The following is a 14851-nucleotide window of genomic DNA, read 5'->3' as shown; positions in this document are numbered from 1 at the left end:
GAGAATACAGATGTGAAGACTTATTTTACGGCTTTCATCAGATTCCTCCAAGGGTATATTCAGTTTCTCCCATTGCTCCCTGACAAATCCCATTCTAATCACCATTCCAACTCCTACAACCGAGCAGCGTCTGGGCCTGGGGCATGTGGGAGAGCTGACAGCAAACCTTACCCTAGCCAACAGCATCCTGGGTTGCCTTAGGATGAATGGTGCCAGCAGGTTAAACACAGTGATTCTTCTCCTCTAAATCCAGACTGCTGTGTCCAGCTCTGGGCTCCTCAGTACAAGAGACACAGGCATACTGGAGAGAGTTCAGCAAAGGGCTGATGACTAAAGATGACTAATGGGCTGGAGCATCTTTTGTATGAGTTGAAGCTCAGCGCTCAGACTGTTCAACCTGGAGAAGGGTTGGGGGAACTTTTCAATGTAATACCTGATGAGGGGGAAGTAAGGACCCAGACTCTTTTCATGGGTGCCAAATGATAAGAGACAGTGAGCACAAAGTGACATGTGACAGTCCATCTGAAGACAAGAAAACATCTTTTTACTGTGAGGGTGGTAAAATTCAGGAAGAGGTTGCCCAGAGAAGCCAAGTTGTCTCCAGCTGTGGAGATACTGAAAACCCAAACAGACACAGTCCTGGTCTGCCTGTTCCAGGTGACCCTGTTTGAGCAGGACTGGACTAGATAATTAAGAGGTTCCTTCCAACTTAAATAAGTCAATGAGGATAAAAAAAAAAAAGAAAACAAAACAAATACCAAAAGAAAAAAGAAGGGAGGCTGGAACCTAGACCTGCCCTCAGACTGGTACATCACTACACAAAACCTTCACCTCTGTGGCAGCGAAGTCTCTACATTAAAATTAATTCATCTGTACTGACAGCATTGAAGGAGTGAAGTAAGATATTCTGCAAGCAAAGCTGCTCCATGGTGACACGCACTGTGCTTTTCAGGACATGAGAAAATACCCCGCATACTCACTTAGTGGGAGGTGTGATAAATTGCTCAGGATTAGCACACAGAGTGATGAATTGCTCAGTATGGGAACAAAATATACAGCCCAAGAAGAAAGAGACAGCTTTATTTAAGGAACTGAAGTGAGGTCTGGAAGGATGAAGCCAGCAGTTGCCTGAGGAGTTGTGTTTCTGTGAAAGTGCAATTCAATCCTTCCTGGCATAACACTGAGAAAAGAGCTGCTGGGACCAGCAGGTTTGTGCCAACTGAGAGGGTCCCTGCTTGCTCTCCTTCGAACCCAGCAGGGCTCTGATCAGCTCCACACTAGGGGCCTGTTCTTCCCTGATAAAGGGATCTTCCAAGAGCTGCAGAGTGCCAGCACAAGGATACTGGGAGGGACTGCTGTCCTGGCTCTCTGCAGGAGTCCATACAACATCTCTTTTCCTAGGGTGAGCCAGAACAAACCACAGGAAAAAAAAAAAAAAGGAAAGGGAAAAAAAAAAAAAGAGGAGGGGAAAAAAAAAAAAAGAAAAGCTCTAAGGTACAGCTGGTCCTTTTCTTCAACTCACTCTGATGCAGGGAGAACACAGCCCAGTAGGCTTTACTCCACCCACAGCCATGACTGAGGATGCCCAAGCCAGCTTGAGTGTTACAGGGACTGACCAGAATCATCTGGTAGAGAGACCCATGAGTGTGACTGACCCGTTCCTCTTGTGAGAGAAAATGAGCTCAGGCACCACTTAGACTTAACATAATCTCCAGCCACCTCCTCTGTAAACAAAAACACTGCCTGGCTTATATAGCCAAGTCAAAGAGAATCAGATTCCAAAAAGAATCAACCCTAGTGGATTAGTACCATGGCTACGTTGGAGCAGCTGCCTTCAACCAGCCATGGTCCCACAAGCCACTGTAACCAATGAACGTTGATCATGCAATAAGTAGTAACAGAGTTGCTCTGTTGGCACTGGGCTGGGTTTTGGAGTTTCCTCTTTTCACAGGCAAGGCAGCAGCCAAGCAGGCTGTTTCACAGGTGATCAGTTCTTCCATCGGATTTGCTAGAAGAGAGAATGAGACATGACTAACATCAGTGTTGAACACAGATGCCTCAGGACCAAGTCAGTTGTCAGGAATTGGGAGTCCCAATCCCTGACAAGAACAACTATGGCCAGACGGTGCTATTTCTATCAATTTCACCCTTCATTCCCATACTGAATGCAATCCCAAAGGTAAGATTAGCTTCCCAGCAGGGATAAAAAGTATGTAGGACAGCCACACCCTTACACCTAATCTACAGCCATTTCTGATGAAAGTCTCTGGCAGAAAAAGTAGATGTTTCTTACCGGGTTGCTGAGAATGCTGTTTATCTTCTCTTCTTCTGCAGAGCCTCGCTCCACCTTGCATTTATATGCTGTCAGCTGGATGCGATCCTTTAGATCCTTATACGTCTAGATAAACAGCAAAACCAGCACCCAGCTGAGTGAAGAGGACACTTACACATTTAGATGGTGTCCTGGAGATGAGCAGGGCAACTCTTTATTCCCTCCTCAAGTTCCCACCACAACTCTTCATCCCTTCCTCAAGTTCCCACCACAACTCTTCATTCCCTCCTCAGGTTCCCACCACAGCACCACAGCAAGTGAGCCACTAGGAGCTATTTTTCTGGCTCACTTGCTTTCCACCAGGAACCGTATCACTGCTCCCAAGCAACACGGATAAAACAAACCCCACAAGGCACATAACAGCAATGGCACATGGCAGAGCACAGGAAAGCTAGGGAGAAAAAGACTCTTGTCCCATCTCTTCACATACAGGGCAAGGATCTACCTCAATGGCAACATCATGGCACTTGTATTTGGTGGCCAGGCTCAGCCGTGTCTCCACATCCTCCACCAGGCGCACATACTCCTGTAGCACCTGTGAGGGAAGGAAAAGTCTCTCAGCTCCCTTCTGCAGGTACCCACTGCCTCCTTCTCTCACTCCAGTCACAAAACCTATTAAGGTCACTGGTCACACAGACATGACCCCTTCTTTCCTAGGGCAATAAGCTACCAGGACAAGACCATTCAGGGCTCCAGAGGCAGTAAAGCTTTGCTCACAAAGCTCAGAGTCCTAGGCTACCTTGTTCTTATGGATGGGGTTAACCATTGCCAGTCAGATTAAGCAAAAAAAAAAAAGTTCATGTAGCAAATGAAGGTGGCAGTGCACCATGGGGAGAAAGATGCCAGACAAGTGTAGCCCCACTGTCCGTCTCGCAGTCAGACCTAGGACCCAGCCCTCACTACCATCCCATAGCTCAGCAAGCTGTTCCCCTCCAAGCTAGGAAGAGGCTCATTTGGGGAATCATTCACACACCAAATCCCAACAAAGAGCAGGAGGACATAAGCAGCAGGTCCTTGCTCACCTGCACAGGAGCACTGTTCCTTTGCAAGATCTCCACCACCCGGTGGAAGCCAATCGGTGCCTTCTTCTTGGTGTAGCCCAGCCAGTTCTGAAATGAGAGCCAAACCCTCTGTTAACCCTAAAAGGTAATCCCTCCAGCCACCAGAAAATGCTTTTCCCCAGTGCCACAATGTATGACACCAACCACCGCGTGCACCACAGGCAGAGCCCTTCATCCAATGGCTGGGAGCAGGTTGGCTGAAAACCCTTTGATAACAGAGCAGGAGAGCAGAAAATCCCCTTCTCTGACCTTGGTGCTGCAACCAAACCAGTCCCAGCAGAGAGGTCTTAGGCAGGGAGAGAAGGAATGTATTGCAGCAGAGGTGCTGGGCCCTGATGAATTAAAACCAGTCTTGTCTAGTCACTCCAGAACAAGCCAGCTATCAGTAGTAGATATCAGTACCTGGAACAGAGTCCTCAGCAAGGCTTTCTGCAGCTCACCTTGGTAGTGAAGAGGGCATCCACATCATCCCAGGCTCGCAGCTTGGCACGGGCAGCCAGGGCAGTCAGAACATACTGCTTATCAGGAATCTGCAAGGCAGAAAACTGCAGTCAGAGCACCAGCACAGCTCAGAAGGCCTGTGTGGGTTGGGTAGGAATGGCATCTGCCCCAACCCTGTCAGGACCCTCACCAACAGCCAAGCAAGGAGAGGTACTGCCTGAGGCCAGTGCCGGCACTGCAGAGAGCAGGAGGTGGGGACTTGCAAGTGCTGCTGCAGCCAGGGTACACTCAGTGAAAGCTTCCACATGGCTTCCACTTTCCTTTCTGAGCCTCCAGAATGGCTCTGCTCGAGAAAGATGCTATGCCCCCCTCCCTACCTCAACACTGAGTTGCTCAAACTCTTTCTACCCAGCCCCTTTGCTAAATACAATTTGGCTGCCCACATTTTAAAGCTAGCATTGATAGGACAGCAGGAGACTCACCTTAAATGTTTTCTTTAGGTTGGTGGGGCTGCTGAATGTTCCCTAGAGAGAGCAGACAAGTCAGTGCAAACTCAGCAGGCCAGGCGAGGGGAGAGGATACCTCTTGTAAGGCGATTGCCTCACACAGGGTGAATCTCCCCAAGTTTTTACTGCTTTTTGCTCATGTCAGTGCCACAGAAAGAACAGCTGGCAGAAGAGAGCAACTATCCCACCCCATCAGCACTCTGGTTTGGTTTCCCCTACATCCTCAACTGGTGCACATCCAGCACTTCCAAAATCAGTATATCATTCTCTCGGACTCATGGGATTAAGGGCCAATTCTGACTTCTGGAAGAAACAAAAGACAGTGATTTCCAGGAGGCAACTCCCTGACATGCTGTCCCAGGTTCAATGTCCCACCTTGGAGCACGAAAGAAAACTCCAAACTGGTCCCAGATGGACAAAGAGCGTTGACTTTCTCCAGGTTTCTCTGAGGGATAAAACATGACCTGTCTCCCCCTCTTTCTTTAATATGCCCCAGTTTAACCACCCACATGCTGAGGGATACAGAGACGAGACATAACCATTATCCCACATCACTCTCACCTCAGCCTCTGTGTAGTGGTAGAAACAGGAATAGAAGAGGGTGGTCACTAATGGCATGTTGAGAATTGAAGCCTTGCGAGGATATTTTCTAAATATCTCTGACTGCCCAGACATCTCCAAGTGCCGGTCGTTGGTCTGCGGAATCAGGAAGAGAGTGAACATGAGCCATGGCAACTGCCTGACCTAGCTGCAGGGAGAGACCTGGAGAGAGTGTTGTGACAGCAATGCCTCAACGTGCCATAAAGTCTCATATCTAGTATTTCACACACATGCCTGGTACAGCAGCTTAGACAGCAGTTAAACCATACTAGCCAGGGCAGGCTCAATAGATCCAAAGTTGTATATGTCAGGAACATACAGAGGTCTTGCAGCTAGTCCCAGTCATCTCCCACGGGAAAGATTTCATACCTCAATGATGATCTGTCGCTCCAACAGGGTATAATGGTCTTGGATATGAGAGGTATCCTCAGCTGAAAATGGCAGCCTGGTCAGACATGGAGGGAGGAGACACTGTCAGCAACTCTTAACAAGGTACACTTAGAAGGGTGCTCTTCTCTACCAAACATCTTCCCCACAGATCAAGATGTGGCGAACACCCCCCCTTCTCCCCACTCTGAGTGGCTAGTACTCAAGCTTCTGCCCTGCTGCCCTCTCCAACTGGCTCTCTACTAGGAAGGCTTCAAAAAAGGCAAAATTAAATGACACCTCTCACAGAACACAAATAGCTGATGCTACTGTGCTCAGGCACCCAAGCTTTCATCCTTCACAACCCGAAGGGTTAATGTTCAGAAGGTTCCTGAAGCATCTTTGCCTCCAAGTAAGCAGCAAATGCTGCTGGACTAGCGATCACAAATTCTTCCTCTCTGGTCTACAATGTGTCCATAACACCCCATGCCCACCGAGGCAAAACCAACATCAGCTCTCAAACTACATAAGCCATTGCATTGTGACAGAGGTCTAATTTTCTTTACCACCACCTTCTGTGAAGCACTGACATCCCTCCCACCCTCCTGCATTTTTTCTTACCCAATGCAGCCTTTCAGAAACTCCCTCCTTTTTTCCACATCCTGTATGTTCAAATGTTCCCGGTACTGGGACAGCTGGAGGGAGAGGGAAAAGCAGCACAGTCTGTTCTCATGGATTTGAGAAATACAGGACTCCAGAGGGCAAAACAGGAATGCAAAGCTCTTGGTGACTAGCAGACACCTTGCAGCTGGCCTCCCCCTGCACACTACACTCCCTCTTTCCTGAGGAAAGAGAGCTTCTGCTCCTGGGAATACTTACAGCAACTTCCTCAGTCCTGTCTAGGAACCTGCAGAACAGAATGAGCAAGCATTAACTTGAAGGCAGGATCCTGGCAGCGTGCTCAGCCCTGCCATGATGGTGGGCAAGAGTCTCACCTGAGCAGATCCAGAAGCAACTTCTGCTCACCCGTCTCTTTGAGGAAATGGATCAGATGGCACAAGGCCACCTGCCGCACCTCCAGCTCCCGAAACAAGATCTCTGCAGGAGAGAAATGTACACATGGGTAAAGTAAGTTAGCACTGCCAAGCCAGAGGGGGCCAAGCATGGTGCACAGAGCTGCAAGCCACTGGCGGATCCAACAACCTTATCCTGTCTCAAAACACAGTCTTGGAGGCTACAGCACAGGAGAAGAGCCCGTTCACTGGGCTGCCAGCTGAATTCACTCCATCACTGCTACCACTTACTGCTGCTCAAAACTCCTCTCTGGGGCCTTTATGGGCATTCACCGTCCCCCCTCCCATGTTACACTCACTGCAAAAATATTTCATGCTCAGTAAAGTAGCAGTATCTCAGATGCTCTCTTTGTGACTTTAGTTCAGTGACAGAACTAGCCCCTCTGCCCTTAACTGAAACACACAACAAAAACCCTGGCTCCAGTCGCACTTACCTCTCCTTAGCGTTCGTTTCAGGAATATCAGGACCTGTGAGCACAGAGAGGCAGCTCTCAGCTGACCAGATCAGTCTTCACCAGAATTAAAACAGACAGACAGCAAACTAGTCAAGGCCTGGGGAAGCTTTTGCAAAAGGCCTCTGAAGACACAGCTCTTACAGCCTGAATTCTACTATCCACCAGACACAGAAGAGGCAGTGAGCCAAGTCCACAGCTGCATGGCTAATCTCCCAAGTGATGAGACCAAGATTTACAAAGAAAAACCTTTCCATGAGAGATTCAAGGGCTTAAAAGACCTGAACGAGAGAAGATCTGACACAGTCCTATTTGTTGTCTGATGCTTTGGAAGCCAGATAAACTGGAGGAACCCCTCAAATCCCCCATGCTGCAATGAACAAATTAAACCTTGGCATTCAAGAAATTGCTGCAAAGATCTGTAAGGCTGAAGGATCAGGTTCCTTGTTATTAACCTGGCATGAATTCTGCAGAGTGGCAGGAAAGCCAGAGGGCATATGGAATCCCCAGTCTTAAGCTTTTACACTTTTCAGTAACTTTTTCATTTTAAGTAAAGGACAACACCCCATCTTGCAAGATTACTCAGCCAGATGACTGCACGCACAAAAGCACCCTCTGTGAGGTTACCCAGGAAGTCCCAGCCTTATATGGCCCCAGCAGGACTCACAGCTGTAATGACGTTTCCGTCATGTCCTGCCACAGCTTCATCCAAGAGCACCAGCTTGTCCTGCAGCGCACGAAATCTTTCAAGAGAGCAGACCTGGAGACAGATGAGGTATTAGCAGGCTTATATGGGATACCAGACAAGCCGCAGGCTGAACCAACCCCCAAGGTACTGCTTATTCTGTTCCCATAAACCTTTCAGCAACATGAATAACTGCCCTCTTAACCAGCAGAGAGCTTCTCATTTAGCTGAAATCATATGCTCCATGATCCTTGGAAATCTGTTCACAAGGGTTGCAGAATTAGCTCTCATTATTGCCTAGGCTAGGAAGCAGACATTGTGTGTTCAGCACAAACACTCTTGTAGCAAGGCTAAACTTCCCTGCACAGTACAAACCACCAGGCCTGACAGAAGGAGGGAACTCTCCAGGGCCCTTTCCACAGGGGAGACAAGAAAAGCAGAGCTGTAAGACTTCCTCCCTTCTTACCCCATAAAGGCCTGTCAGCCTTTAGTTCAGCTGAGGCGTTGAGGAGACACGTGCAGGGTAAAACCACAAGCTGCCTGAATGTTCACTGAAAACTGAGACAGCTGAGCCTGATTCCAGCTCCAGTGTAACCAAGATTGCTTCCGTCTTCCTCCCTCCATTTGCCACCAACTAAGAAGCCCCACACCCTGGGACTTTTTTCCATAAACCCAGCCCCAAGGAGCAGAAAGGGTAGAGAAGGACACAGCAGCACAGATACCTCCTGTCAGAGCCTAGCTGAGGGGATGACTCAGGTAAATAATGCAACAAAGCCTTGCTGCTCCTGAGCTAATGGGATCCCAGCACCAACATTTGGCAAAGCAGCAGGCAACCAGACTACCCTGCTAGATGCTGCAAGTAACACGGGTCCCCTCCCTGGTCCTGGAACAGGCAGGAGCATCAGAAACTGTAAGCCAGTTTAGGACCACCCATCCTCTGTCTCTTGCAAGCAGGTGGGAGCAGAAAGTCCTTACCTTGCCCCTCTGCATGCGCCTGACTGTATCTTTGGGACTCCAATCACTGCTGTAATCCTGTCACAAGAAAAATAAAGAACTCTTGAGATTTGAGAGGCCAGATCATGTAAGCAGTCCCCAAGCTGCTTTCTGCTTGTGCTGGATCAGCATGGTGGCCTGTGTGTAGCTTCTGAGACTTATTCATCTGCTCCAGGGGGAGTTCGTAGTAGGATATGTCTCTGCAGTGTTCAGGTGCAAACCCTGCATGCTGGTGGGGAGGGAAGCTAGACACTCAGATGCTAACACAGTTTTTCTATTGCCTCAGTAAGGTCTGTCATCATATCCTTTATAACAAGTGCATTTCAACAGGTTGTCTTCCTTGCAAATTAAAGTTCCAATGTTGCTTTCAGAAAGACAAGCAAAACGCGTGCAAAACTGACAAAACCAAAACTGAAGGGGAAGGAGTTTCCTGTTACAATTCAGACACAATTCTGCTGGTGAGCATTCCACAGCAATGTGGAGAATGCAAGGATAACAGTCTCAAACAAGAGCCTGGAGAGTTGCACAGGACTAGTATAACATGACAAAAGCACTGAAGCCTTTAGCAAAACTATCTTAAGGTTGCTGTCACTGCTCCAATGACCAAAGTTCTTTGCCTGCAGCTTGCAGACACTACAATCTGGAAGCACTACATGGCCATTCCTGAACTGAGGCTCCAAGAATGCACCCAAGTCTTTGTGAGGCACTCGAGCCAGTGGTTGTAATTCAGCCTTCCACCTCAAAAGAGCCAGAGAAAGGCAATAACCAGAACCACTTCTGAAGACATTGTATTTTAAATTCATTGAAGATTTATTGAAATAAAACGGATTCATCCAGCCCTGTTAGGGGACATGAGTCTCTCAAGTCAAAGTGTAGCTGAATGTCACATGTCCTGAGCATCAAGGTTCCCTCCAGCACCTGTGTCCAGTGGCAGCTCCTCAGCCTGTCACTGAGGCTCTTCAGCCTTTATTCACCACACTTACAATACTCCTGCCTGCTTTAAGGGGCTGTACAACCCTTTTCCTTCCGGCATCCCTGCCTCTGCATGCACAGAACAGAACGCAAGAGGGCACACTTATTTCTCCTGATTAGCAGGAAGTGCTGTCTGTTACAGCATGTGTTTAATGGCTAATCAACATAAGCACAACAACCTAGTACGGATCAGATGGCCAAGGACAGGTGGAGAACATCCAAGAACCCAGTAGACGCAATCTGAGCACCCCAACTTGGCCACTCCTTGCCACCATCAAATGAGACAGATTAAGTCATTCCCCATTGCATAAAACCCGTCAAGATGAGTAAACCAAAGAAATTCTCCTTAAACACCATGCAACTCTGGAGGCACAAGACTTAGTATGACACACAAGGGCAAGAGAATCCTGGGATGTTTTAAGAGGGCTGTGTAAATGTGTGAGGCTTGTTACAGAAGTTTACGGGAAAGACAAAAAGCAGGGAAAGGGAGGGATCCTAATGAATAACACAAGAACAAACATGGGAAACTAGAGGGAAAAGGTGCTACAGGGTGCCAGCTAAGTTAAACACGTGGCTAGTTAGTGTGCCTGTCTCATTGAGCCCTGCAATGGATCACTGCAGTCTGCCTTATATTCTCATTAAATTCTATACTTAACCACCTCCTGTGTGGGTAGGCTCTCTATTCCAAGTGTATTCATATGAATGCTAATAAACTTCAAGCTCAACCAGCCAGTGAGGAGAATAAGCAGTCTTGAGTACCAGGAACTGGAATGGGACCATGAATCCTAAGGGCTCAAGGGTCTAGGTGGCAGGAACTGGAGGATACTGGGGCCTGGGATTCAGCTACAAAACAACTGGTTGTCTAAGACCAGCTACTGGAGAGACAGTGCGTTCACTAGTGGAATTCAATCCTTGTCAGACAGAAAGGAGGCTCAAGATCGGGCTTGAATGTTGTGTGTTTATGTGTCTGCTGGTAAGGGCATTGGTTTCTGCCTCTGCTAATCCATGTGGGCAGCTGTGACAGTATTGCTAATGTCTGTATTTGTAGGGAATATGTGCTCAGTCCTCTCACTGGCTGGACCTGGGGACATGTAACTACAACTTCACACCTAGTAGGAGGAATCCACCCAGTCCCAAAGTCCACTAGATTCTACAACACCTAATACTGCCTGTTTGGGAGAACATTCCTGCTAACTGGAGCTCCACCTCTGTGCCACTCCCTTTTAGAAGCCTTTGGATATAAAAAATAAAAAAGCACACAAGATGCCAGCTCACCTGACCCAGCATGAAAGCAGCTTACAGGCAAAGCACTATTTAGAAATACTTTTCACAAAGACTGCTGGGCCATTCATTAGGAGAAGGAGTTAACTAAGACCCCGAGCAAAGCTCCCTGCTGAGCAAAAGCAGAGAACACCTAAATTCCTGTGAGGTTACATTTTGCAGCTCCTGTCCTATACCCTGCACTGTCCTCTGCTGTCTCAAATAGCAATTAATCACCTCCCATGAACTCAATAGAGGATGAAGTTCTCCTGGCAGTACTGTGAACTCAGCACATTACAAACAAAGGCTGCTCACCTTGTACTCAGCTTTCGGTCTGCGCAGCTCTGGGGCATAGTTTTTAACTCCCGTGTCAGAGAGGGCTGAAAGGGAAAGGCAAAGCCGAGTAACACATCAAAATCCTGATTCAGACACACCTCCAAAAACACATTCTCTTTTTTTCTTTTCTGTGGTAGAAGACCCAAACTCAAGCACCAACTGGCAATTCGAAGTTGCTCTGAACACACCAGCTGACAGCTGTGCATACGCAGATTACCCCAAACCATCACGCCAGCTCTTTCACTTCTTTACTGAACGGCTTTCAAGCAACCCATGATTCAGTTCCCTTTCTGCAACATAAGGAAGAATACACTTCCCTTTTATGGAAATGCTTTGGTTTACTTAAACCTGCACCTCTCCCAAAATGAGGCAGGGATTCAAAACTTACCATCTGAAAGGGACTGGAAACTTGGAAGTTTGTTTCGTCCTGAAATCAAAACAAACACTCATGAGAGACTGTCTATTTACCAGCAACATCTCTTGCAGAGGAAACACATGCCTACACTGCAAGCCAGTGTGCTACAGCTGTGCCACTGTAGAACAAGTCACTCTCTATAGTGATTCACACTACACCAGCATAGCTGGGGCTCACCTGCTTGTAGCCCAAGGCTTTGAAATTGCCTGTGGCATAACAAACCATACCACAGCCCAGCCCTATCTGCCCTCTTGCTGCTAAGGCCAGGAGAGAGCAAGCCTGAATTCGCTCATCTACCTGCAGAGCAGAGGCTCAAACACACAGCACTGCTTAGGCCATGGCAACACAGCCAGCTTCATTCACCAGGGCTGTGATTTGGATGCCTTTCATTATCACTGTACTATCAAAGTTAACAGTAAAAAAGCACCCCAGAGAGATAAAGTAAAAGACGTTTTGTTGCCCAGCTGGGAGAAAACAGAGCTGAACTCTTGCAAGCTGTGTAAGTCTCCAGACAGCCTGCTGCACAGCTCCCCCGATAAGCAGCTATGTGACCACTGCTCCTACCACTGATGTTATACTTTGCTGGCCAAACTGTAACATCAGCAACAACCTACTGAAAGCCAAATAAAGGATAATCAACCTGTCTTCTCTACAGTACTGAAGATCAAATAAGGCTCACATGGGTTAAGCCAGTCCCTTTTTAGCCTGCTGTTTTCCATGCAAATGGATTGCTGTATAGTGCTGTGTTTTACCTTGGTGTTCTGTGGCAACCTGGTTTTTAAAGAGCCATTATCTCCAAAACACCCTCCCATACCATGAGAGCGTATGATCTGCACAAGACAATCTCCAATTTCTGACCAGTAGGACATACACTCTCACACTGAGGAGAGATCAGAGCTTCTCTGTTTTGCAATACGCTTGAGAAAAAACAATTTACACTAGATAACACAATGGCCCCTTGGCACTCCTGAAAACCCATTTGTCTACATTGGGCATGAGCCATCTCACCTTTGAATAAACTGCTTAGAGAGTAGGAGGAAACTTGTTTGGGAAAAGCAGCATAGGAGGATGAGCCTTTCTGTAGGCTGGAGTCTCGGCCCTCCAGTGAGCTGGTGCTGCTGGAGGCTGTCTCTTTGATTGACCAGGAGATACCTATGTGCAGACAGAAGTAATTCGTAACAGAGAAAGAGAAAACCAGTCTGTAAAACATGATCTTATGGCACAGCAGGAATGTTATCAAGCGTGTCCTGCTCAGTTAGCTTTGCACTAGCACATACTGATAACTATGACTCTCAGCACCAAGCAGATGCAGTGCACAGAATCCTAATCTCGTGTAACAGTGCTTGTTAAACATTGCACATTCTCCTCCAGAAATGGTTGATTTCACCAGTGTTGTACAGCTAGTTATGGCTTATATAAAAAAATGCACAGGCCACCCAACATTTTTATGTTGTTGCATATAAAGTATAGGCAACAAAGGGATAATCCTTGTTCTAAAGGTACAGAGCAAGACAGAATCCCAGACTTTCCTCAAGTTACAGAAGCATAAGAGCATACCTTCCTGAACACTGGAAAACTAAGACAGTTTTCCTCCCCACAGAGACAAAACATATCTCAATGTGGATATGCATATGCTGCCAGTAACAGTGCCCATGTCTTCCTCCAGCTTGTTTGAGACAGTTTCCCTATTTTTCATGCAGCTGCACAACACACACATTTGAGGACAGAGTGATGATAGAGCAAAAAAGCTGACAGGTAGAGGCCTCGGGCAGGAAATGAAATGGCCTGAACCAGAGGGAGGAGCTACAGCACAGGACAAGAACAGACTCTTAGAAGGTCCCCCGGGTGATCCAAATGTAAATTTCCACTGTCTGGAAATTTACTTGGCTAGCTAGTACCACATACTCTGTGGGTCAGGAACTCCAAAGCACAGGAGAACATATAGTCTGTGTGTTGTGAGCTTGCTCCCACCACCACTAGAAACACATTTGCTTAATGCTTACAATTCCCTTTCAAACTTCAAGCATAACCGTCAGCCTACAAACATACACTAAACCTTGGAGTGTCTCCCAAAAGCGCTGTGGGGACAAAGCACAGAGAACTTTAAATGGTGCCATTTGAGGCAGCAGCGTCAAGGAAATGATCACCTAGAATCCTGCAGGCCAGCTGAGGATGATAAATATCATGCCATAACCTCCAAATATCTGCCCTAAGCTGGGCTATGTATTAGGAAAAGCACAGTGAATTCCCTCCACTTGTCTGCATTCCTTGATGTAATTTGGGCTTCTGCTCAGTCTCCAGTGAATCCACACAGGTAAATCAAGTGGCTCACAATGTGACCTGAAGAGACTAGAATTAGATTTGACATGCAGGATTAGATAACAAGTAGTATTCCTGAGCTCAACTCAATTATGTGGCTTAAGTGTTAATTTTCAACTCCCTCTGTCTCAGGATAATTTGCAGCACTTCTTGCACTTACTTCCCACAGGTTCTCCACTCCAGCTGACCCTCTCAAGGTCGTCATCATCATCATCGACGATATCCCGAAGGCTATTCACTGCCTGCTTGGATTCCTTTAGCTAAGGACAAGGGAAAGGGCTTGTATAAAGATCACCAGTGTTGCAGGTGTGCTTTGTTTCCTATTTCCTTCAAAAAACATCCTTCAGAGCTTTGAACACAGCTTCTTCAGCTTCCACTGCCTTTTCTGGAAGAGGCATTTTATGCCTGTAGGTGTTCAACAGACGCATCAGCCCTTCCTCACCACCGGGAGCCCAAAGGCCACTGACACAGACACTGACAGGTCAGCGTGCAGAAGGTGCAGTCTGGTGCGCAGGTGAGGAACCACTGTCTTAATGAGATTTCGGACTAGCCACCATGGGGGACAAGCCGGGAACCGGTGGTGACCTCCACACAGGGCAAGAGGCAACATTCCATCCCTCCCTGCCCCGAAACACAGACCCTCAGCGGAAAGCAGGGCCGAGCCCACAAGAGGCTTCACCCGAGGATCTCACACTGAGCCGCGGCAGAGGCGGGCTCGGACCCTACCTGTGAGAGCTCGTCATCCTCGTCATCGAAGGTGAAGGCCCGGAACTTGGAGCTGTGCCAATACTCCTCCTCGTCTGCTCGAACCCTGCTCATCTGCAACGGCACCGCGCGGCCACCTCAGGGGAGGTCATGGTCACGGCCCGCTTGTCCCGCCCCGCCGCCCCCCGGCACCACTCACCTCCCCGCGCCAGGCACCGGCTCGGCTCAGCACAGCACGGCAGGGGAGGGGAGGAAGGTGCGGCTGCCGCGCAGGACACTCCGGGATCAGTAGTCCCTGTGCCGCGGCACAGTGCGGTGCGTTCCGGCCCGCGTAC

General features: G+C 48.1%; 1 protein-coding gene across 2 annotated transcripts; it reads right to left on the bottom strand.

The window, feature by feature from the left end:
* Window positions 1-1846: 1846 nt before the first annotated feature.
* VIPAS39 (VPS33B interacting protein, apical-basolateral polarity regulator, spe-39 homolog) lies at window positions 1847-14720 on the bottom strand. Of its 2 annotated transcripts, XM_057428556.1 has the most exons (20): window positions 14716-14720; window positions 14538-14630; window positions 13972-14071; window positions 12501-12644; window positions 11466-11504; window positions 11057-11121; window positions 8492-8548; window positions 7499-7591; window positions 6814-6847; window positions 6302-6404; window positions 6186-6213; window positions 5928-6001; window positions 5310-5385; window positions 4902-5036; window positions 4317-4358; window positions 3834-3923; window positions 3355-3441; window positions 2778-2867; window positions 2294-2398; window positions 1847-2008 (listed from the first exon to the last, which is right to left on the bottom strand). In XM_057428556.1, the coding sequence occupies exons 2-20, from the start codon at window positions 14628-14630 to the stop codon at window positions 1988-1990; spliced, it is 1476 nt and encodes a 491-aa protein (XP_057284539.1). In that variant the 5' UTR covers window positions 14716-14720; the 3' UTR covers window positions 1847-1987. The 2 variants fall into 2 exon arrangements, with proteins under 2 accessions (XP_057284539.1, XP_057284538.1); XM_057428555.1 differs by lacking the exon at window positions 14716-14720 and having other exon boundaries at window positions 14538-14685.
* Window positions 14721-14851: the final 131 nt, after the last annotated feature.

Source organism: Pezoporus wallicus, unplaced genomic scaffold (assembly GCF_028554395.1).
Source record: "Pezoporus wallicus isolate ANWC-B61680 ecotype Strahan unplaced genomic scaffold, APGP_CSIRO_Pwel_v1 contig_3486, whole genome shotgun sequence".
Classification (NCBI taxonomy): domain Eukaryota; kingdom Metazoa; phylum Chordata; class Aves; order Psittaciformes; family Psittacidae; genus Pezoporus; species Pezoporus wallicus.
The sequence above is the reverse complement of the archived record's forward strand: the minus strand, read 5'-3'. Positions and strand labels throughout refer to the sequence as shown.

Coding starts and splice junctions, on each gene's coding strand:
- VIPAS39 (XM_057428556.1), bottom strand. CDS start 14,630: ATGAGCAGGGTTCGAGCAGACGAGGAGGAGTATTGGCACAGCTCCAAG. Junction 6,002..6,185: donor ACAGGACTGAGGAAGTTGCT/GTAAGTATTCCC, acceptor CTCTCCCTCCAG/CTGTCCCAGTACCGGGAACA. Junction 3,442..3,833: donor ATGCCCTCTTCACTACCAAG/GTGAGCTGCAGA, acceptor CTCTCATTTCAG/AACTGGCTGGGCTACACCAA.